At 46.2% G+C, this 21846-nt stretch overlaps 1 protein-coding gene across 1 annotated transcript in view; it reads left to right on the forward strand.

Moving 5' to 3' along the window:
* Positions 1 to 21622, forward strand: part of Alox5 (arachidonate 5-lipoxygenase) — a 59883-nt gene extending 38261 nt beyond the window's left edge. The window contains exons 5-14 of the mRNA XM_026399544.2: positions 4694 to 4800; positions 5673 to 5845; positions 9632 to 9778; positions 17037 to 17240; positions 18026 to 18112; positions 18922 to 19100; positions 19282 to 19403; positions 19639 to 19739; positions 20173 to 20343; positions 21023 to 21622. Of these exons, the coding sequence (XP_026255329.1) occupies positions 4694 to 4800; positions 5673 to 5845; positions 9632 to 9778; positions 17037 to 17240; positions 18026 to 18112; positions 18922 to 19100; positions 19282 to 19403; positions 19639 to 19739; positions 20173 to 20343; positions 21023 to 21202 (1471 nt within the window). The 3' untranslated portion in view covers positions 21203 to 21622. The remainder of the gene's footprint in view (positions 1 to 4693; positions 4801 to 5672; positions 5846 to 9631; positions 9779 to 17036; positions 17241 to 18025; positions 18113 to 18921; positions 19101 to 19281; positions 19404 to 19638; positions 19740 to 20172; positions 20344 to 21022) is intronic.
* The last annotated feature ends 224 nt before the right edge of the window (positions 21623 to 21846 follow it).

The raw sequence follows: 21846 nt of genomic DNA on the forward strand, positions 1-21846 counted from the left end.
CCTTAACTTCACTAATGCTACCCCTAAACATTGAAAATTCTTCAGCAGTGTCTCTCATGCCATGGTGGCCCCCCATTATCTGTGGAGGATATATTCCAAGAGCCCCATTAGAAACCTGAAACTGTGGACAGTACTGAACCATATACACACTGTGTTTTCTTCTGAGCATACACAAGTATGATGAACTTTTACCTTGTCACTTAAATGCATCATTCTTTTTGCACTTTGGGGCCCTTATTAACTAAAATAAGGGTTACTTGACCACAATCACTGTGATACCACCACAGTCAATCTGATAACTGATCAGCTATCTGAGATGAGATGGCTACAAAACGACCGATGGGTGGATACACTGGACAAAAGAATGATTCATATCCTGGGTGGGTGGAGCAGGACAGCAAAGAAGACTAAGTTCTTGATCCTGTCTTCCTGTTGGATACATAGACTAGAGTGAGGGAATCAGACTAAATAAATAAATAAATAAATATAAAACAAAATAAACCCAGGAGGAGCAGGGTAGATGTTTGTGCAGGAAAGTGGGGCTAAGCCTGCCAAGGCAGGAGATGGACAAGGAGTATCTCCTGTACCTGGGCAGCATGATGATGGGGGTTGGAAGCAGGGGCAAGGTCCAAGGGACGGACACTGAGGGACAGACATTTAGAATCCAGAAAGGACAGATCACTTGTCAGAAGTTTCCAGAGATCAGAGGAGAGCAGAAATGATTAGGGTCCTTTGGCTGTGGCCACTTTGAAGTGTTAGCACCAAGGACAGATAACAGAAGGGTAAAGGTTATTTTTCTATGAAAAGTTTATTGCAGGGAAAGGAAAGAAAAGGGTCAAAGAAATTAGATAGAGGGACAAGGGGAAGGGAAAGAACCACTTGCTAGCTGTAGACCAACTTTGAGAACAGTTCCCCTAGAACATAAGGACCCGGGCTGTAGACATTAATATGAACAACAAGTGATAACCAGGGTAATAGTCACTAATATCTGTTAAACTCTTTACCTAGCAATGCTTTTGTACATCATGGCAGCCCTGTGAGACAGTGGCTATCTTTAGGTCCTTTTCAGAGATGAGATAACTAAGGCACTATGAAGGTAAGGGACTTATTAAGCCTGTGTGGCTAGGAAGTGCTTGGGCTGGAATTTTAGACCATGCCCTTATGTTCTGTGCTGATCTGTACCCCTCAGCTGCCCTCTCTCCTGTGCCTGGGGATACTACCAGCCCCATGAAGGATTCTTGTGTTCAGAACCTCAGCACAGGGTAGGGGTGTTGTAGAGTCTGAGACCCTCTGATGCAGCCCCTGGTGGATTGAAAGGAAGATCCACTCAGCATTCATGGATCCCGAGGATAGTGTGCTGGAAAGCACATATCCAGAGCCCTTGTCCCCCATAGATCATGCTTTGGAAGTACTTCTCTGTCCACGATTAACTAGTCTCCATGGTAGAAGACTGAAACTTGTGGCTGAGGTCACCCAGGAGGCCTTCCCCATTGAGCCACTGGCTCTGCACAGCTTGGTTTCCTCCCTACTTCTGGGTAGCTGAACTGTTTCCTCTAAGCCACCTGCTGTGCCTGGAAGGAGGCCAGCTCTCCTCTGTAAGCTTCGTCTCCCACCCCAAACAGCAAAACTGAAATTAAAAATGGAGAAGCTGTTAGGAGCAAAGGAGCAGGGATAAGCAGAGGAGGCAAGAGTTCCTGCCTCTCTTGGCACCAACAGCTGGTGTCCAGCCCAGGCCAGCAGCTCAGCATAGGAGAAAGCCATGGAGTCAGTCTGGGTTCCTGTCTGGTTTTATCTGTATGAATCCACATCTTCCTTTGGCTGTGTCACTACCTTGTGGTGTCATTTCCTGCCACTGTTATTATCTGGCTATGCCTTTACCTGCTATGTCCTTACCTATCTATGGGACCTTGAACAAGCCAGAAGCCACATCTGGGATGTGGGTTTTCTTTTCTACAAAGACAGATCTTTAAAGTTCCCCAAATTCCAGTGTTTTTGACCATATAGAAATATTTTGCCTCTAGGATATATGTAAATGTTTTTCCTCTCAACCCCACTTCTTCTGAATATGTGGCTTCCTCTGGTTACTGCCACTCCCCTCCCTGTTTCAGTGCTGACCTTCTGTTTTTAGGTCAAAAAGACCCAGCTGGGGAGACATGACTCACAGTTCTCCACACCTTCCCACCAGGCATAGGACCTTATTCCTGGGAACCATCTAGTACTGAGCCATCCTTGAGCCCCGACAGGATCTTAGGAGCCTCCAAAAGCCTCTCCCTTCCAGAAATAAGTCATTTTCCATATCCAGACTGATTCCAGATGCCACAGTGGGGTATACTCCTCTAGCTTCACAAGGGTTTCTGCCCAAGGCACTGACTGACTAATTGTGGATGAGGAAGGAGATAGTGAGGCTGAGCGGAGCTGAGCTGGGGCATTCTTTGATCCTGATTGTATCACCATAGTTCTGATGAGTCTGTAGGAGTCTTCCCTGAACAGTAGGACAAGCATGGGTAGAAAATATCTGCTCTCCACAAGGGAAGGGCAAGGAAAAGACAAGGAGAGCATCTTTCTACAGCACCAAGTGCTGAATATCTACTGTGTGCAGTCACCACAAAGCCAGCCACTACCCGGGCTGTGCTCCAGCAACGTGCACCAACACATCCTCTACATAACCTGACTCTCACAAAGGTCTCCAGCCTTCATGATCCCGTGAACCTCTCCTGAGTAGCCCAAAGATCCCCTCCCAGGGGACAGAATGACCAGTACAAAGGAGCAGAGCATTTGCTGAACTGCAGAAGGATTCAAAAGGCCCTCACATGGCTTTCCTGGGTCTGGTAAGGCCAGGAGAGTCCCTAGCATCCCCTGCTGGTCCATAGGGCTCCTTCCTTCAGTGGTTCTGAAACTGCCTCTTGCATGTCCATAGGTTGTCTCCCCTGGGAAAGCAGAGCTTGACATCCCTGAATCTTCTATCCCATCAACCAGGTTCACTCTGGACAGAATACTCCAACCCCAGTCCTTAGGTTTTGCTGGGTCAGGAGGCTCAAGGAGGCTGCTAGACTCCTAACCTTGCCCCTTATATGTTGATAGCTCAGCCCTAGAGAAATTACTACCCAAGGGCTGATTCCAAGCATGGTGCTGGGCTCTTGGTGCTCAGGGCTGCTGCTCTGGATGGACTTGGCTCTACCCATCACCCACAAAAGGTGGTGAGTAGGAAAACCCACTAGGAGAGCTCCACTGCATGGCTCCCTCCACCAGGCAACTAGGGCACCTTTCAGTTTATGAGGCAATGTTCCCTGAGCCCCCCTGCATGCGGAAGGCATGGGATCTGTGCTGAGCAATGCAGTCATGCCCTCACCCTTGGGGTGCCTAAGGCATATATTCATGGTCTTGAGTTTGCAGCTAAACTGTGAGGAGTGCTGCTTAGCACAGGGGAGAGAGCATGGCACTCACAATTCCAGAGGCTGGAAGTCTAAGATGAAGACCCAACAGACATGGGTTCTGTCAAAGGCTGGCTTTCTGGCTTACAGATAATGACCTTCACATGGTGTGGATGAGGGAGAGAGGAAGCCAGCAAGGTGTGTCCTTTTATAAGGGCACTAATCTCCTATAAGGACCCCATCCAAATGTAATTACCTCCCTGAGGTCTCACTCATCGCTTTTTAAAATTATTTTATCGTTTGTTTTAGTGACACATGACAGTAGAGACCGTTCTGATATAATCATACAAGCATGGAATATTTTCCATTCTAATCAAGACCCCAGTCTTGTGAATATATACTTATCTCTTACTTATCAAACTGAGAGTTAGGGGCTCAACAACGGAAGAGGAAGGGCACAGTTCAGTCCATAGTAGAGAAGAAAGAGAAGTGCAGACCGTTCCAGGCAGGGGGAACCCTTCAAGCAAAGGACAAAGCAGGTAGAGAGACCTGACCCCTGAGAGGCAGCCAGAGTCCTGCTGAAGAAAGCCCTCACTACTCTCAGCTGTGTGTGCCAGAGTGATAAACTGAGGCCGAGTGTGTCACAGTGAGAAGCATACAACTCCAAGGCTCGGCCCTGCACCCTGCTTAGGTCATATAGGAAGGCAGGGAAGATTTTTTTCTTCTTCTTCACCTTTCTGGATGCATTCCACATACACTGCCTCCTCACTAATGCCTCTGGGATTGCTCCGGCCACTCACATCTCCCTTCTTTTACCTAAAATTTGCATTTTGAGTTTAGTAAGCTCTTGTCTTGGGTTTTTATTTTATTGTCTTGTGTATTGAGCATTTGAACTTGTGTCCTTCTCAGTCCCATGCACAGAGCCAGTGTTAGGCAGAAGGTAAATAAGGATCATCTCAATTGAACTCATCCCTCCAAATCCAGACTGTTAGATTGAGTAGCTGCATAGAAGGTAGAACATTTTGTCCCTGAAAACTTGCTCAGGAACTGACTCTCTGAGTTGGGAGCAGCAAATGCCTGATGAATGAATGCATGAACATATTAATGGATGAGATGTAAGGCACGAGGCGGTTCTGGAGGGAACTGGCCTGGTCTCTTCTATAGGTGAGGTACAGTAGGAAGAGCATCAGGTCTAGGGGCCAGTTTCTGTTCTGGTTTCACAAAACCATAAACTGCTGCTGGGAGCTGCTTGGGAGTATCAAAGGATCCTGAAAGGGATGTGCAGTGGCATGTGTGAGGGTGACCTGTCTCCTGGTCTGCAGAATGGAGAATTTGTTCATCAACCGTTTCATGCACATGTTCCAGTCATCCTGGAGTGACTTTGCTGACTTCGAGAAAATCTTTGTCAAGATCAGCAACACTATTTCTGGTGAGTGTGCCTTTGGGGATTTTGCAGTACTGGGGAGGGGGATGCTGTAATTCTGTTCAAGATGTACCAGGAAGTTAGCAAGGGTCGTAGCTCAGCAGGTCAAGGGGACTTGCCACCAATCATCCAGGCTAGCCACCTGCTTTGTCCTACACCACTTACCTAACTTGTGGTTACCCATACTCCTGCTTAAACATTCAAGCTTCTATACCCTCAACCTCATTTTGTCATCAAAAGTCTCACAAAATGATATTTTTCTTTATCTGATATATAACTTTTTCTTTACAGAAATCAATAATTCATGGTGCTTCTGGACTCAATAGTCAAGACTTAGCTTTGTGTTTTTTAAGCATTTACATAAAAGCAAAGCTAGTTGGAAGGAGAAAAAAAAGAGTGAAGTTAGGTCCTTTGAACCAAGATGCATTTTGTTGGAACAGTGGTCTTGATAATTGGCAATAATGACATGGGAAGGAAACAGTCACAGAAAGTTAAGGAGACAAGAGTGGTTGGATAAAGAACATTTGAAATCCGCACTTTGGTTAACATCATCTCAGGACTACCCTCTACTCCCCTCATCTCCCTCCATGATGGGCTGAAGGACCTGAGTTCTTTAGAGAGGGGTGGGTATTCCGGGAGGTGTGTGAGCCACACTAAGAGCCAGCTCAGGGAAGACAGGATGGCGTCATAGTCTGACCCAGTGGCTGGCAGAGGCATACAGTTGGGTGTGGCTAGTGATGCCTGTGGCCAACAGGCTGTTCAGTCGTACCCAGGAGAGGGGACCCAGCAGATACTCTGCTCTAGGACAGGGTCATGAGGACCACAGCCCTCGCTGCCTTCTGCTCAAGGCTCATGTTGGGCCTCATTTCTCTTCCCAGAGCGGGTCATGAAACACTGGCAAGAAGACCTCATGTTTGGCTACCAGTTTCTAAATGGATGCAACCCTGTGCTCATCAGGCGCTGCTCGGAGCTGCCTGAGAAGCTCCCAGTGACCACAGAGATGGTGGAGTGCAGCTTAGAGCGGCAGCTCAGCTTGGAGCAGGAGGTGCAGGTAGGGACAGGCTGTCAAGGCCACACTTTGTCAGGAAGAAGTCACTTCCTGCTGACCAGTGCTCACTGGTACCCAGACCATATTCTCCAGACCTGTCTGGTCAGCCAGTGGCTTCTTCCTTTTCCTGGCAGCAGCGCTAATGAGAGTCCTGGCCATTGTGCTGTTTTGTGTAAGATCAAAAGAGGAATCGAAGGTGATGTTTCTCCAGGATGCTCACATTTGGGAGTATATTGTCAACTTTGATACCAATAATTACAAAACCTACCGCTGACTAGGGGCCTGTGCTAGGCCAAGCATTGTGACAGATGTTTTTACTCAAATGATCACCCACCTTGCAAAGTGAAAAAAAATCTGGAGAAAGAAGCATGCTGTGTTTAAGAACAAGGTGGGGGCTGAAATAATTCTTTACATTCTAATTAGAAATGTTAGTGCCATCTGCTCCTGCCTCATCCTTCCCCAGTCTTCTCCAGGTCCTCAGGAGAGGAGGTGAAGGCTCAGTTTCCCACCTTAGGCTCTAAGAGGCTGACATAGTCTTGAGACAGAAAGGTTTCAAACCACTCCACCTGAATCTGGTGGAATTTAACATCAGGCATCTTGTATGAGGTGGGTTGCTGGTCTCAACATCTCATCCTTTGCCTCTTTCTGGCACACTGGGGTTTCCTACCACCAGTCCCTGCTACCTGTCCCCAGCTGTCCATTTGGCCTTTTCTGCTTGTGGTTACCCTGTCTGTGTGCCTGTCTCACTTTGGAGATCTAGACAAACAAACCTTTCATCCCCAATATCCTGCCCACCTTACTCTGGAGGGCCACCTACCCTGCCAAAGTCCCTGGGCAGGGCCCTGGCCCTGTGCAAACAGTTCCAGCCCCCTCCTCCTGGATTTGCTTGAGCCCCAGACATCACTAATGCTGGACTCTGAGAACTTTGATACGATGATGATAAAAACAAAATTGAGTCACACAAGTACAAATAGGCAAAGCCTTTACAAGGCTTCTGCTTGAGAAGGGAGACACAACTTTAATAAGAAAGTGTCAGGCTGTTTCCTGGAACAAAAGAAGGGAGCTGATTTTAATGTCTGCTTGCAGGAGTGGGCTGATGAATAGGACATTAATGGGATTTAGGTGTGACCTGTGATGGTGCTTCAACTCAACCATCTCTGCCCTGTGATAAAGATGAGTTTGGTGAAAGCACCTGGAGCTAACGATGCACCTGGTACTGTTTGAGGGTGGATAAATGAGGCTTGCTTGGAAACTGACAAACTGTGGGTTAAGTTTGGATCTTTTATTGGTTGTCAAAAGCCGAAGTTTAGGAGTGCATTTTCCCTTTGTTCCTATGGTGATGCTGACTGTCTCACTTACCTGGTCATATGAACAACAATAATAACACACAACCCACCACATACACCAGCACATTACTTCTCTGTAGATTTAATTGCCAGATGTGGTAATGTTGACTCAGGCTATAGTTCTCACACCTTAAATCAGAAAGTCATACATCTCTAAAAGTCAGAAAATCCTAAAATTGAGATGGATTCAGCAGCCATTGTGGCCCCTGGCCACCCAAGAAGAGACACTTTGTGACCTGCCAAATAAAGTCACAGCCTCCCACTACTGCCTCCAGGTCAGGTGGTTACACAACATCTTTCCTTTGAGCTGGTCACTCAGCTGTGTTTTGGATTATGAGACAATAATCTAATAGCTACCAGCGACTAGACTCTTATGTATACTCCTCTGTTTTTTACACTATCCTCATTTTCCACAAAGCAACACAATTGTTAATTCCCACATTCATGCCACCTTTCTTTGACAGACTCTCAATGATCTATGGTAAACTTGTGAACTATGAAAACTCCTGAATTCTTTCTTTTTAAGAATCTTCGGTGAAATTTATTTTTGGAACATAAATAGAAATACTATCCTGTTGTTGGGGTTTTTGTTTTGGTTGGTTTTCTGATAATAATGTGTGTATGTGTTTGTGTGTATTCCTGCTGTTGGTTTCAATTCATTATTCTTAAAGATTGCATTAATTTTTGGACTTCATATCAGTCACAAAAATCAACTCAATCTGTTTTTTTCCAAGAATTGTACTGGCTCAAAGCCAAGCTAATGGGCTCAGGCATAGCTGGACCAGGCTCAGATGATGTACATTTTTTAACTCTCTGCCCCTGGTGGAGTTTTTTCTTAGAATGGTCTCCTTAGCTGGATTAAAAATGATCACAGCTTCAGACTTGGCTTCTTCCAATTTAGTACATACACCCCTCCCAACCTCACCCACAAAGACCCCTTTTCCCAACAGTCCCAATGTCCAAGCTTGAATCCTGAGCTAATCCCCTGAGTCAATCACCACTGCCAGCAAAATGGAATTTGCTGACCAAAAGAGGACTCAGAATTTAGGGAGGCCAGAATATCAAAGTCTCTGGAAAAATCCTGGTGTTTCAGAACTGAGATGGGCCTTGTTTTCCAAAAGGATGTCTGGGGTTAACAGAAATGTCCCAGATTCCAGGAACTGCTGGTTCCCAGACCTGAGTTCCTGGGACCTCCCTTTGGGTATCATATTGGGTTATCTGTCTCAAGGTTTTATTTGCAACTATTCCTTTTGGGCAGTCGTCATTAAAGTGTCCAGCCCGTCCTGGTAGCCCAGCCAGCCCTGCTTCCCACAGTTCCTTGGGCCCAACTCCTTGATGAGATGTCCGGATGGTCCTGGAAGACGACCTCCAAAACCAGCCCTCCCCATTTTGCGAATACTAGGCTGGGATGCTCAGAGCGCATTCCTAATGTCAGACAAGAAAAGGAGGGCAGCGGCAATGGAAGTGGCGGGCTCTGCGGCGCCTTCTGGTGCCTAGTTAAGGTACCACAGCCTGGTGTTAGGTGCATGCGCAGTCGGCGCAGCTTCTTCTGCGGCTGAGCTGTGGATCCGCCCAGCCACCAGAGCAGGCGGTGGCCTTTTGTTGATGTCTCCAGACATCTCAGGCCCGGAACGTTTCCCACCTGCAATGCCCTTGCCGCCAGCAGAACTCCGCCTCGCAACCGGAGTGGACAACAACGCGTTGCACCTGGCCTCCGCGCTGTCGTCTGGCTCCCTCTAGAGGACTCCTGGTGCAGAACGGCTGTCCACCACCCAGATCACAGGAACGCTAGTTTTGTACTGAGGTGTGTTCTGAACTGCCCGAAAAGGGTACGCATCTGGAGTCAGGAAGCCCTATGAATTTCCACCAAGTGACTCACCATGTCGCCAGCCTCAGGCCAGGATGTCACAAAACATGTCAACCCTGCAGACCCTCCCATCGCATCAACCCCTTTTTTCCATTCCCTACCTACTTCTCCCTCTCTAGGGGGACCCTTGCGGGGCAGGGAGGCGGGCGGGAGATGGGTGGCAAGGTGTGTGTGTGTGGGGGGGGGGGGGCTCCCACAATGGCTACTTTGCCCAGTTTTAAACTTTATGTGCCACTTTTTGGCATATGACTTCTCTCATCTATTTTATCTAAACTTTACCTTCTTTCTATTAAACTGCCATTCTGGATGCTCTTTTACCCATTTCATGAGGATCAAGCTGGTTTCAGGTAGAACAAGTGCATAATTAGCTGCTGCCAGTCCTTTACCTTACCTGGGAATATACTCCATGTGCATCAACCTTTGAATTGGAGGTCAAAAGAAATATAAATTGTGAACTCCACCGAGTTTCTGGGAAGAGAAAGGGCTCCCAAAGACCATCATTTTCTATCCCTAATCCAATCTGACTCTTAGGTTCAACTCTGCTAATAGTGATTTAGTCTCCTCTGCCTCCTGCAGCAAGGGAACATTTTCATTGTGGACTATGAGCTGCTGGATGGAATTGATGCCAACAAAACTGACCCCTGCACACACCAGTTCCTGGCTGCGCCCATCTGCCTGCTGTATAAGAACCTGGCCAACAAGATTGTCCCCATTGCTATCCAGGTAGGCTGCTTATCTCTAGCTTTTCTGGACCTCTCTGCCCTCAGAGGTGGATGTGGGGATGCGGGACCTGGGGGAGGAATTTCCTAAGCAGCTTCATGTGCATCTCCAGGAGGGGAAGACAGCTCTGCCTTGTGGTCTAAGGAAGGTGCTGAAGCTGAAGGAACAATAAGACATTAGAACTTTTTGCCTCCTCCAGGGAGGAAGAGAGGGCTTCATTCTCCCAGACACACTTGAGAAATCTCTAGCAGGGTGAGACATGCTGTTGAGGATCTGCCCTGGAATGATAGCACCCTAGCCAGGGCATCAAATCAAGATGCCCATAGGGGTCATGTAGGTGAAGTTGTGAATTGATCTGGAGATTGAGGCCACCAATAGGCCCCATGGGCACAAATTTTAGGAAATGGGACAGCCCTGGGACACTTTCCTTGATGCCTATGGGTTCGTGCATTCTCAAAGATAGTGAAGGATGGGGGAAACAGTCTGGGGAAGAGGCAGTTCTGCACACGGTTTCACCTGCCCTGCACAATGGGAGCAAGTACATGGACAGCAGGGATCAGGCCCAGAACATGCAGGACAGGACTAAATGTTGGCCACTGGGGGCTGGGGGAGGAACTGTACACGGCCCTATATAGGGATGGGAAGATGCACATTCAACAAACAGTGCCTGAGCACTGGACACTGGATGCTGAGAGCATTATGGCAGTTGGATTTGTCATGCACTAATCACACTCCAAGACTGTCTAGGGGTTACCTTCCCAGTCCTCAAACCCTTACCCTCAATTTAGAAATCTAAAAAGTACTGAAACTGCATGTATTTCAAAACCTTATAGCAAATTCATAGGCTGCAAATAAACCTTCTCTGAACCAAAAAGAAAAGCCATTTAGAGTTTCTCCTATTCAATGTGATATGCAAATGGATCACTACAGAAATTGTATTGTAATATAAAATATTATGTTGCCCCAGACCCAGAGAAGTGGGGCAAGTCACCTAATGAAATATACACACTGATAAAATTCTAAAATCTTTTGAATTCTAAGGCACTTTGGCCACTGGGGTTTCAGATAGGGAATTGTCTTCATCCATGTAGATCATTTTCCTCAGATAAGGAAATTGAGGCACAGGTGCACACTCTCAATCAGAGTGCTGGGATTCTAGCCATGCTCCTCCAGTCTTCCAGAGGCACAACCTCCACCCCAAGGAGCCCCCAGTGCATTATCAGAGAGAAGCCCTATGCCTGAGAAAGAGAGGCAGAAAGGACAGGTGACATAGGGAAGAAATCATCATTGGGAGATGCCAGAAGAGGGGCTGGTTGCCACTGACATATACCTCCAGAGGAGCCTGTCCAGTCAGAGGAGTGGCTTAAATCCCAGCTCTGCCACTTGACAGCAGACCCTGCGACTTGAGCAAGCCCTAGGAGCTTCTGAGTTTCTTTCCTCTCCTGAAAATTGCAAACTTTGCAAACTATAAAGACCCAAGTGATACATAAAAGTACCAAAGGGAATTTCACCCTTATGTAAATGTAGAAGAAAGAAAGTTTCATGGATTAGAGGAGGGAAAACAGGGGGAGGCAGGAAGGAACAAAAAGGAGGGTGGGAAATGGAATTGGAATCAAATTCTTTGTATGTATGTATGATTTTGTCAAAATGAACCCCAATACTATGTATACTTATAATGCTCTAAGACAAAACATGTAAATGAATGCCAGAGAATGATAAATATGAAATCTGGTTCTCTGAGAGTTTTTTTTTCTCTTAAAAGACCTTATCATTAGACTGATGGGAAAAAAGTGGAGAGGGGCTAACTTAGTAGTAGAGCTCCTGGCTTCTTACCCACCCCAAAAACAAAAAGAAAAGAGAGAAAGTAGAATATACAAGAGTAGAAATAAGAAAGGAGATAAAACAAAGAATACTTCTCATTATAGATTTTTTAGAAAGAGTAATTGTATGACAACAAATTTGGAAAGAAAAACTAAAGAAAATTCATAAAAAAGCTTGGGAAATATAAATTGGAAGAAACTGGAAAACAGCTCAGTTTCCATATAACAGTAGGAAGTAGATTAAATGTCTATAGACTGGTGCAAGGTCAGTATGCTGAGCACCTAGGTTTTAGCAACTCTTTTAAACAACAAATGTTTCCAAAGCTCTTTGAGGTATTGGTATGTCCTCAAATTCATTCTTCAAGCTGGTATAGCCTTAGTTCTGAGACTGGATACAAGTAAGCTACAAAAGAAAATTTAATCCAAGTTAGCAATCAAGATTGAAAAAGAAACTTTTAAAAATGATACTAGCAAAGTGATTGCTGTAGTGTAATAATGACTAATATGTTACAACCATGTAGGGTTAATTTAAGGTATTTCAATATCATTAGCACTCCCAGCACAATGCATTATACCAATAAGGAGAAAGCTTATATTATGTCAATTGATCCAAAAAAGGAATTTAATAACATGTTGTAACCATAACTAGTAAAAGTTAAAATAGGCCAGGCTTGGTAGTACACACCTGTAATCCCAGTGGCTCAGAGGATAGAGAATTCAAAGCCAGCCTCAGCAACAGTGAGGTGCTAAGCAAGTTAGAGAGATCCTGTCTCTAAATAAAATACAAAATAGGGCTGGGGATGTGGCTCACTGGTTAAACGCCCCCGAGTTCAATCCCCAGTAACAACAACAACAACAAAAACATTAAAATAGTAATAGAATGAACTTATTTATGTAGAACCTAGACAACAAATATCATTCAAAAAGATACAGCTCTAAAGGTATTCCCATTAAAATCATAAACAGGAGTGTCGATATAGGGCAGGGATGTAGTTAAATCAGAGTGCTTACCAAGCACACTTGAAGCCCTGAGTTCATCCTCAGCACTTCAAAAACAAACCAAACCAAACAAAAATACTGATATCATCATTGTTATTCAACATTATTTTAGAAGTTCTATCATGTGCAATAAAGCATAATGAATAAATTGTAAGAGAATTGGGAAAATTATCTTTTCAAATAATGGTATGACGGTGGACCTAGAAAACACAAGAGATGTTCAGTTTTTGAAAACCTACTTGAGTAAATAAATTTGTTTCGCTCAGTGTCCAGACAGATATAGTTCCAATAAATTAAATAGCCTTTCTTCATGCTAACAACAAAATGGAATGCCAATATCAAGAAAAACCTGCAATCATTTTAAAGGATTATATAAATAAATCTTAACAATGATTTGATATTGAATTTCTATTCAAATTGTATGATACAAAGATGCTACTATTATGTATAAATTATAATGCACTAATACAAACATTTAAGAAAAGGCCAATTCTATTAAATATTATTGTATAAACTTAATGTGCTTGCAATTAAAACCTTAATCAAATTCTTTATTGGGGATAGTGTGAGGACACTAAAAAAGCACACAAGACAACTAAATAAAATAACTTAAATAATCATATAGGAAAAGAAATCTTCAAAGACAGGCCCAAATTTTTGAAAAAAAGAAAAACAGAAAGACACCTTTCCCTGATGGATACGAAGAAATATTTTAAGGTCACTGGTTAAAGCAGATGCTATGCATGAGGACAGATTGGGGGTGGGAGGACAGTGCAGAGTCTAGAAATAGGCCCCCCATGTAGAGGAATTTAAGATGGGTTTTCAACTCAGGGGAAGGGAATGGTATTTTATGGTATTATCATACTGCCATTGCATAGGGAGATAACAAACTGGTGCTATTTACAAAAATAAAACTCAAATAAAATAAAAACTAAGATAAAAAAGTAAAAGAGAATGTGGAAAACAATGGATAATGTGAGGATTGAGTCTTTTAAAGTGAAAACAAGAAACCAAGAAGTTATAAGGGAAAAGACAGACATATTTGATTATGTAATATTTAAAAATTGAATAGTAAAATACACCATAAACAAAGTCAAAAGGCAAATAAAGTAGGTGAGTTAGCTGCCACACCAGTCGCAGATAAAGGATGAAAATCTATAATACACAAAGAGCTCCTTCAAAGAGATAAGGAAAAAGACAAATCCCTCAATTAAAAAAAAAATGGGCAGGGGCTGGGGATGTGGCTCAAGCCATAGCGTGCTCGCCTGGCATGCGTGCGGCCCAGGTTCTATCCTCAGCACCACATACAAACAAAGATGTTATGTACGCCGAAGAACTAAAAAATAAATATTAAAAAATTCTCTCTCTCTCTCTCTCTCTCTCTCTCTCTCTCTCTGTCACTCTCACTCTCTCTTTAAAAAAAATTTTAAAAAATTGAAAAAAAAATGGGCAGAGAATATGAATGGGCTATTCACAGAAAAGGAGATGTAAGGGGACAAACATCATATGGAAAAATTCCCAGCTTCACCAGCAGTAGGGATGCTAATAAAAGTCAACGATGCATATTAGTTATGTCCCAGATGTCCTGGGGTGGGGGGTGGGGTTCTGAAATACATTAGCAAAATGGAAAAGCAAAACAAAACTGTATAGATACTATGAATTCATTTATTTAAAATGAATACAAAGACACAAGACACCATATACTTGGGCAGCTACCTGGTCACCCACTTGGGAACATTGGGGTTAAGTGTGTTAGGAGTCAGTTGAGCAAAGGAAGAAGAGACAGATATTTCTTCTAATAAAATTCTGTTTATGGAAAATTCAAAAGATAAATATGAACATATGCAAAGACTTAATGAATAAGGCTTACCAGAAGGTAGTGGTCAGCTGTTAGATATGGATCATGAAATGTTCTCTTTCTTGAGCTCTTCTTTAATAACCAATTTATTTTTTACAATAAGAAAATACGATTTTGTAATCAAAAACAAACAGCTACTTCCTTATCACCCCCAACTCCCCTTCCCCCCCCCCAATTTCGAAAAACACAAGCAAATTGCCCAGGGGACATTCTGGAGTACCACAGTAGGCTAAGACCCTGGATGGGAGTGGGATCTGTGAAGGATATGTGAAAGGGCAAAGTGCAAAATGGGCCTAAGAGCTCATTGAGGAAATGCAAATGCAGTGCTGATTTGCAGAGAGGAGAGAAGGGAGAAAGTGGTGTGGTAGATCTGAAATGGGCAGAGAGTGGAACTGTCCCAGATCAGCTCTTTACCTCCTATGTGACTTGGGAGAGCTACTGATTCCACTCAGAGCCTCAGTTTCTCCCTATGTAAAATGGAAATGATAAGAAATACCTGCTTTGCAGAGTCATCATGAAGATTAAGTGAGATAGTACAGGTAAAAACCCTACCCCACAGCAGAGAGTCTCCAGGTCCCAAAGCCTATCAGGGAGCATATGAGGAATGTCTTAGAGAATGTCAGGACTTTATCAGAGGACACCTAGGAGGCAGGGCACAGCGGCAGGTGCCTGTTACCAGGGCAGCTAATGCAAATGAGCAAATCATCAGAGAGGTGGAGATCCTGAGGACTTTGAGCCCTGGGGTTATTTCAAAGGGGCAAGAACCAATTAAAAAAATAAAAATAAAATAAAAAATAAAAAACTGTTAATAAATAAAAAAAAGAATTTGATCTGCACAAGGTTCTCCCAACCTCTTAATTTTCTAGAAAACTTGATCATTCAAATTTTAGCTGAAATTATCTAATTAAAGATGGACAATGGATCCGATTAATAAAAAACCAAACAAGAATACTACCTGGAGGCCATGCTCTCCTCTCCTTCCACCCGTCTCTCTCCACCAGAGGCAGCTGGAGCAGATGTTAGAGCAGCTCTGTCCCTTAGCCTGTACAGAAGCCACTGTCTTCACATGGCTCCGGAGCACTTGAAACTCAACTAGTCCAAACCAAGAACGGCTATAGGTGCAAAGTACATGCCAAATTTCAAAGACTTAAAATGGGGCAGGGGATGAAATATTTAATAGTTGTAGATTGGTTTCATGTTTTGAATATACTGGGTAAACTAAAATTATGTCATTAACCTAAATTTCTCCTGTTTCCTTTTATATTTTAAAATATGGTTTCCTGAAAATTTGAAACTCCTCATTTGATTCGAATTATAATTCTACAGGATAGTCCTGTTTTAGAGGAAGAAACAGACAAGGAAGTCACTTTCCAAAATAGTGGGACACAGCTGAGTGCCTCCCTCAGCTGGGTCAGTTCCCTATCTCTGCTGGAACCACACTGGTCTCTCCAACTGCACAAAGCCCAGCCAAGTCTCTTCCCAGCCTGCTCTCAGCCTCCACAGCTGCTGCTGGCACATTGTTCCCCCAAGTCACGTTAAATGCCAGCCCCTCCATGATTCCCTGTCCTCATTTAAGAGATGGGGTAGCCCTAACATCTGCCATCCAGACTCCCCAGAGATCTCACTATTGGGTGCTGAAATGAGGCTGGTATTTTGTGAGTGATGTGTGGGGTTAGGGTGTGGCTCAGAGTTAGAGTACTTGCCTAGCATGCATTAGGCCCTGAGTTTGAACCCCAGCACCACCCACCCCCTCTCTTTCTCTCTCTCTCTTTCACTCTCCCTACCTCCCCACCCCGCCCCCCACAAAAAGCCAAAAAAAAAAAAAAAAGACACACACACATACACACACACACAAAAAAAAAAAAAAAAAACAGGGATGATTGAGGATGAATGCTGTCACAGGTGAAGCTAGGGATCAATGATGGGCCAGGCAGAGAGGGTGGAAAGACCAGAATGTGGAGACATTGGAGGCCAGATCACCAAGGAGTTTGGGGATTTCATTTTCTGGCATTAAGAGATGACTGAATATTTTTCAAGAGGAGATTCATATAACATGACTTGTACTTTAGAGAAAGATCACCTTGGCCCCAGTGTGGGGTTCAAACTGGAAGGAGAAGGTGAGCTGGGCTACAGGCTATATCCACTTATAGGTCTAGAGCCCAGGGCAGGGCTCAAACTGCTCAATCTAAGAGATTGGGCAGCATGAGGGTCCCAGAGCCCGGGTCCCAGAGAGAAGGGTCTGGAAGTTCAAGAAACAGCAGTGGAGACTAGTAGGAAGCCAGGAGGGAAAAGGTCAAGAGCAGAGATCACATCCATCTGCACCTCCCTCTTCTTGTGATGTCTCCATGTGGCCTAATAACAACTCCATGAGGAATTACTGTCCCTGGGGTGCAGAAAGACTTGGTCAGTCATCTAGGGTTGTCCAGGTTATAAGTGTCATAGCTAGGACATGAAACAAGAACCCTGGGCCCCTGGAGGCCCTCCGTGCTTGTGTTGTGATTTGAAAGTCACTATGGAAGACATTTAGATTCTTTTGTAGTCTAGAGCAAAATATACAATGTAATGTCTTTCTTCAACATATCAGCTCAACCAAACCCCAGGAGAGGAGAATCCTATTTTTCTCCCTTCGGATGCCAAATATGACTGGCTTTTAGCCAAAATCTGGGTGCGTTCCAGTGACTTCCACGTCCACCAGACCATCACCCACCTTCTGCGCACACACCTGATATCTGAGGTTTTTGGTATCGCCATGTATCGCCAGCTGCCTGCTGTGCACCCCATTTTCAAGGTATGCCAGTTCCAGCCCCACCTGAAGGGGGAGAGCACTGGGGAGGGTCTATGGCTGGGAGTGCCAGAGAGGGACGCTGGGAGACATGCTCAGGGAGGCAGTAATGCCTCACATGGAAGAAAGCAGCTGGGATCCCGAGGGGTCCTTCAGATGTAAGGTTAGGACAGGGCCCAGGGCCTAGACCGGGCACAGAGCCTGGCTGGCTGGGAAGTCGAGGTTGAAAATCTTCCTTCCATCTTCCTGAAACCTGCCAGGACGATTGCTAGAGTAACTGAAGGCTAAAGAGTACCTCTATGCCTCAGTTTCCTCATCTATAAAGAAAGTTAAAGTAACATCCCTGCCTCTTAGGATGATGGTCAGGATTAAAATAATTAATAAATTCAGAGAGCTTAAGCAATGCCTAGCACATAGTTTAGCACTAGAAAAGTGTTGACTATTGGGGCTGGGGTTGTGGCTCAGAGGAAGAGCGCTTGCCTAGCATGCATGAGGCACTGGACCACATAAAAATAAAATAAAGGCATTGTGTCCACCTATAACTAAAAAATAAATGTTTTAAAAAAGAGAAGAGTGTTGACTATTATCTTTTTTATCATCATTGCCATTGCCATTGCCATTAAGCATTAAGCTGTGTCCTCCAGGCCTCTAGCCATTACTTAGCAAGAAGATGGGCACCAGACCTTCACTTCCTCACTGTATTCGGCATCACCCCTTGGATTATGAGCTGGGGTGGGGATGCTCAGCACCCAGGAGGCCCTTTCTGAGGTCTTTGCTCTTTCCCTGCCCAGCTGTTGGTGGCACATGTGAGGTTCACCATCGCCATCAACACCAAGGCCCGCGAACAGCTCATCTGCGAGTATGGCCTTTTTGACAAGGTAGATGCTCTCCGACACGCTTGGTACTTGTGATATCCCTGCTTGGTCGTCTCTACAACCCATCTGAATGAGGTTGGGCCACTGGGTGGAGGCTTGGAAAAGGCAGAAGACTGGAGGCTGTACTTGAAGCTAACTCCCAGCTTCTATGACTAACCTCCAGGCCTTTCCACCAGTCAAAGCACTCTCTCCTCTTCTCAGGATATCACCGGGTCTTCCTCCTTGTGAAGTTTCTTTGTCACCTCTTACCACCACTCCCCTCTCCAGGCCCCAGAGCCTCATTCCTCATAGGCACCATAGACCTCATACACACCAAATATCTGTGTCCCCTTCCCACACTGCACACCCCTACCATTCTGCCTGGGACCTGCCTAGCATTCTGAGCACAGCCTCCCACCCTCTTTCCTTCCATGCCCTTAATGTACCTGACCCATAACCCAGTCTCCCCCAAGCAAGGCATCAGGAAAGCCAGTCCCCCACGGGTGGGTGCCTACACATCTGCCAGCTGCCTGGCTGCCTTCCTGCAGGTGGCAGCCTATCCCTCCCTCCTGCAGCACTGCAGTACAGGGTATTCAGTCCCTTTCATTGGGTAGGGAGGGGTTTCTCCCTGTTACCTCATCATGGGGGTTGGAAGGGTAGGCCTTCTAAAAATTAAACATCACTCATTCCCCACTCGCAGGAAAAAGGTTTGCCCTTCTTGCTCTGCCACCCCATTGCCCTCCCACCTTCTCCTGGATGCAGGGATTAACTCCTGGGCTGGACAGCTGGGCAGGAGGAAAGCCACCCTCCATCAGGGGCTCTCTCCTATCCAGGCCAATGCCACTGGAGGTGGCGGGCACGTGCAGATGGTACAGAAGGCCATGAAGGACGTGACCTATGCTTCCCTGTGCTTTCCTGCGGCCATCAAAGCCCGAGGCATGGAGAGCACTGAAGACATCCCCTACTACTTCTACCGAGACGATGGGCTGCTGGTGTGGGATGCCATTCAGACGTGAGTAACGGCTGGTGTCTTTGGGAAGGAGGCCCCAGGACAAGTCAATGGGGAGTGATCTGGCTCAGTGGTTAGGCGCTGATGGAGGGAGGGGCTGAGGGGATCCTGAGTCCTGGCATTAAGGAGTGACATTAAGGTCAAAGATGGGACATTTATTCCTGCCGGCCCCCTTCTGAGCCAGGTTCACATCCGAAGTGGTGAGCATCTACTACGAGAGTGACCAGGTTGTAGAAGAGGACCAGGAGCTTCAGGACTTCGTGAAGGATGTCTACATGTACGGCATGCGGGGCAAGAAGGCTTCAGGTGGGCCACAGCAGCTCTTCTGTGTCTCTGACTGCCCTCGGGGGCTTGGTGGGATCCCTCTCAGTGGAGTGCTTGGAAAGGTTGTCCCCTGCTGGAGTATTTGGCACAACAATTTCTCCAGCACTTGCAGAGATGCTGAGAGCAGTGGGCTGTGGGGCAGGGGGCAGGGTGAGAGGCAGTGTCAGGGGTCCCTCCCCAGGCGGGGGGGAAGAGCTCAGCCATGGTTTCCCCTCAGGCTTCCCCAAGTCCATCAAGACCCGGGAGAAGCTGTCCGAGTACCTGACTGTGGTGATCTTTACGGCCTCAGCCCAGCACGCAGCGGTGAACTTCGGCCAGGTAAGCTGGACAAGGGGAACCCTCAGGGCGGGAACTCCCTCAGAATCCCTTCATCCACTGCTGGCTGGTGAAGCTGGGCCCACCTTTGCCTCCTCCTCTGCTCTGGGCACTGTCTTTTCCTCCTGGCCTTAACAGCCTTTCCCTTGACACTCTGGACCTGGAATCAGTGTTTACAGGCACCCATTCCACCAGTTCATCGAAGGAGGATCCGGCTGTGGGCTGCTAGAGGGAGGGTAGGGTGGGGACCAGGAAGGAGGGAATGGAAACTTGGAGAGGAGGTGCAGTACCCAGGAGGGATGGTGACACCCAAGAGGAGGGGCAAAGGCCAACAGACAGTGCCCTCTGGGTCAGGCAGTTGCAGATATGGTGGGTTGCAGGTGGGCAGGTGGCCGGACTTCAGGGTTGCCCACTTCTGTGGGTACTGTCTCTGCAGTACGACTGGTGTTCCTGGATCCCCAATGCTCCCCCAACCATGCGTGCCCCACCGCCCACTGCCAAGGGAGTGGTGAACATAGAACAGATTGTGGATACTCTGCCGGACCGTGGCCGCTCCTGCTGGCATCTGGGTGCAGTGTGGGCGCTGAGCCAGTTTCAGGAGAATGAGGTGAGAAGACAGGATAGGAAACTGGCAGATCACCCAAGGTTTAACCCATTTCTCAAGTTCAAGGTTTTGTTTGTTACAAAGGGTGGTGGGGTGGGGACCATGAAGGAGGGAATGGAACCTACAGCAAGGAATCCTGACCTCCAAGGCTGGAGGGCCCGGAATCAGCTGCAGGTGCTACCAAATCTTCAAGCGAGGCCTAGAGAGATCTCAGAGTGGTGGGGCTGGTGAGGGCGCAGGCTACGACTTGTTCTTCCTAACTGTAGCTTTGTACCCACTGACCATCCTCTCCTCTTTTCTCCTACTCCCCTCCCCTCTGTTAACCACCATTCTACTGTCAACTTCTATGAGATCAACTGTTTAAGGCTTTACACATGAGTGAGATCATACACTATTAGAATTTCTGTGCCTGGTTTATTTTATTTAACCTAGTGTCCTCCAGCTTCATCCATGTTATTGTACGTGACAAAATCTCATTCTTCATTATGACTGAATAGTATTTCACTAATTATATATGCTACATCTGCATCAGAGCAGGTGGCAGAAGGTAGAGGAAAAGGGGAGGTGAGCAGATGTTCCTTCCCTATCCTCTCAAGTGACGGTCCACAGGGGTGGGACAAGGCCTGTCACTTTGTGTGGTCCTATCTTAGATTCAGCTTTCTGCCCATGTCTGTGCCCTCAGCTGTTCCTAGGCATGTACCCAGAAGAGCACTTCATTGAGAAGCCTGTGAAGGAGGCCATGGCCCGATTCCGCAAGAACCTGGAGGCCATTGTCAGCGTCATTGCTGAGCGCAACAAGAACAAAAAGCTGCCCTATTACTACTTGTCCCCAGACCGGATACCAAACAGTGTGGCCATCTGAACCTTGCCTGTGGCAGTCTCACCAGCTGCTCTGGCCAGCCAGACTCCAGCTCATGTGGCAGGCTCTGGCCTCCTGGCAGCTCACCTCTCTTCCATGGAGCCCAGCAGGTGTGTTCTGGTTTCCTGATGGGCTGGCTACAAACCAGAGTCTCCTCCAGGATGGATCGGGTTGTACCAAAGCTTCAGTGCATTTTCGTGTTTATCCCTTCACCTTTAGAGAATCCCATCCGTTATTCCAGGGACCCTCCTGTGTAGAGGACTGCAGAGCCTCCTGCCCATGCTCAGCCGAGTCCTTCCACACTAAGAGTGACAGCAAATCAGAATAACCTATGCCTGTTCTTTTTGGAGATGGGGAATTTCTGTGCTACTTAGTTTAATTTCTTGCACCCAACTACTAGGTGCCCAAATAACTTCTTGTTGAATGAATTAAGAATTGGTTACCATAAAAATAAAGTTCTTATTTTAAACAGGTTTTGTTCCACATGATATATTCCAGTCACTCCAAACAGTTCACTTACCCCACCTCTGGCACCACCTCCGCCTCATGCATACATGTGTGCCTGCACTAGGTTCTCTGTGATTCCATCTGGGCAAAAGCCTGCCCACCGAGGTCTATATGGCAGGTAGGTGCTTTCTTCCTCTTCT

The sequence above is a fragment of the Urocitellus parryii genome, chromosome 5, assembly GCF_045843805.1.
Source record: "Urocitellus parryii isolate mUroPar1 chromosome 5, mUroPar1.hap1, whole genome shotgun sequence".
NCBI lineage: Eukaryota > Metazoa > Chordata > Mammalia > Rodentia > Sciuridae > Urocitellus > Urocitellus parryii.